At 42.2% G+C, this 2,636-nt stretch overlaps 1 protein-coding gene across 2 annotated transcripts in view; it reads right to left on the bottom strand.

Moving 5' to 3' along the window:
- Window positions 1-2,636, bottom strand: part of GLG1 (golgi glycoprotein 1) — a 195,431-nt gene that overhangs the window by 61,570 nt on the left and 131,225 nt on the right. For both annotated transcript variants that reach the window (XM_011976791.1, XM_011976790.1), the window contains one exon: window positions 404-619. In XM_011976791.1, the coding sequence (XP_011832181.1) occupies window positions 404-619 (216 nt within the window). The remainder of the gene's footprint in view (window positions 1-403; window positions 620-2,636) is intronic.

Below are 2,636 nucleotides of genomic sequence, written 5' to 3' on the forward strand. Positions count from 1 at the left end.
ACCCAGGAGGCTGAGGCTGCAGTGAGCTGACATCCCACCACTGTACTCCAGCCTGGGCAACAGAGGGAGACTCTGTCTCAAAAAAAAAGATTAGAGAACTCAGGTCTCTCATTTGCCAGAGGCACATCATACGTAACCAGCAGCTGGTCAAATATTGTGACGATAACACCACTCTTTGCAGGTATTAATTCCTCTGCTTCCCACACAGTACTGAAATATTTTGCTACAAACACATGAAATACACTGTGAACCAGCCTTAGCTCTTAGGGCTGTCTGGACAAGCTTCTTTAATTTCAACTTAAGGTCACTCGAGTCCTAAATTTTTCCCACGTCAGTTATACAAAGCTTTTCATATACCGAATTTTTAAGACCACTTTGTTGAAGCTAATGTAGTATTAGATACCTTTTCTCCAAGCCGAATACTACCACATTTCAGAATGTTGATGTCATTTTTGCAGTCATCCATGAAGCCACAGATTAAACGGTAATCACTAAAAATGATGGCCGTCATCTTGGTAATGTACTGGTGACACTGATACTCAGTGATGTTGCCTCGGTGATCCACCAAGCAGGAAACCATGTAACCTTTTCCAACCGGTTCATCAGCACATTCTTTAATCTGCTCAAAATAAAGTAGCTCTTTTACCAAAGTGTTCCATGCTTGTATCAAACAAAATTTATGAAAGAGAAAAATGTCTGATATTTTCCTGTTGATTTCCTAATTCTTTACTTGAGAGAAAAAAAGAAAAATGCTTAGAAATATATCCAAGGAGAACATTTAGGAATATATTCATTTTAAAGAAAAATAGCGTGTCATCCCTACTCAGACTGTTGTGCCTTCTAGAAAAACCTGATTAATGTGTTTTGCAAAAAAATACCTACATATCCAAATGCTTAGGTAATGCTCACTTCTAAATGCAGTGAAAAGAGCTGTTAACATCTACAGCTTTGGTATGGTCCTGTGGAAGTCCTTGTGACCATGCAAAGAATGTAGGGGACAGCAAGGGGATGAATCTGGGGAGGAAGGTCTGACAAACAGGTGCAGAAGTGAAGTACAGCTGCACACCCCAAGCCAAGCTACACAGAAAACTATTGTTGTTAGGTAAACCTAAGGGCCAAGGAGAGACAGGAGGGAAGGTGTAATATTACTTATTGACATGGTATTATTATTATTATTATTATTACTATTTATCTTTTGAGATGGAGACTTACTCTGTCACCCAGGCTGGAGTGGAGTGACATGATCTCGGCTCACTGCAACCTCCGGCTCCCGGGTTCAAGCGATTCTCCTGCCTCAGCCTCCTGAGTAGCTGGGATTACAGGAGCCCACCACCATGCCAGGCTAATTTTTGTTATTTTTAGTAGAGATGGGGTTTTGCCATGTTGGCCAGGCTGGTCTCAAACTCCTGACCTCAGGTGACCCGCACACCTTGGACTCCCAAAGTGTTGGAGTTACAAGCATGAGCCACTGCACCTGGCCTACCTCTTGACATGACATTAATGTGTTCTAAATTAACTATGGATTGAACATGTGTTTTTGAAATCAGTAGAGTCCAAACTTAACCACTATGGTCTGGGACAGAAACATGTTTAAAAGAATGTTCAGTGCAGTTTTGCATGGTGATGGTTCCTGCAAAGTACATTCCAAACCACAAAATGCTAATAAAGCAAACTAGCCCTAAAATGCTGAAACTCAGGCAAAAGTAAAACCTACTAATAGAATTATAAGCTTAAATTATAAAACAGAGAAGGGTGTTTGGAAAAGAGCCTACTGCATTTGGGGAAATTAAGACAAACTGAAGTGGCAATTCTGACAAGAGGAAGGAGTTAAATGGGAATGTTTATTTTGAATATAAACAAGAAACAGTGTTTTATTTGTACTTTGAAACCAATAGAGACCATTCTCCCCATTAAGCTATTTATCACAAGCATGCCCATAGGGCAAAACAAACACAATCTCCTCTTCCAAAAGGTGCTGGATGAAGGACACGCCCCAGACGAATTATCCTATAGGCAACAGGTTCTCTCCACCTCTAACTCCAGTATCAAATCCAGATCACGTAAATAACTCAGTTCAAAAAAGAAAGTTGGTTTACTTTTAAAGGGGCAAACTTGAGAATATAGTAAATAGTCTCACACTGGTTTCAGAGACAGCAGAGATTTTCAACAGTCAAGATGAATAAAATTCTTTCAGTTTAACCCCAAGTAAGTTTTTTTGATGCCGAAAAAGAGGGCCATGGCCAGGCGCGGTGGTTCACGTCTGTAATCCCAGGGCTTTGGAAGGCCGAGGGGGGTGGATCACTTGAAGTTAGGAGTTTGAGACCAGCCTGGCCAACATGGCGAAACCCTGCCTCTACTAAAAATACAAAAATTGGCCAGGCGCGGTGGCTCATGCCTGTAATCCTATCACTTTGGGAGGCTGAGGCGGGACTGCCTGAGCTCAGTTCAAGACCAGCCTGGGCAACACAGTGAAAGTTCATCTCTAATAAAATACAAAAAATTAGACAGGTGTGGCGGCATGCACCTGTATTCCCAGCTACTTGGGAGGTTGAGGCAGGATAATTGCTAGAACCCAGGAGGCGGAGGTTGCAGCGAGCTGAGATCGAGCCATTGCACTCCAGCCTGGGTGACACAGC

The sequence above is a fragment of the Mandrillus leucophaeus genome, unplaced genomic scaffold (assembly GCF_000951045.1).
Source record: "Mandrillus leucophaeus isolate KB7577 unplaced genomic scaffold, Mleu.le_1.0 Scaffold17, whole genome shotgun sequence".
NCBI classification, from domain to species: domain Eukaryota; kingdom Metazoa; phylum Chordata; class Mammalia; order Primates; family Cercopithecidae; genus Mandrillus; species Mandrillus leucophaeus.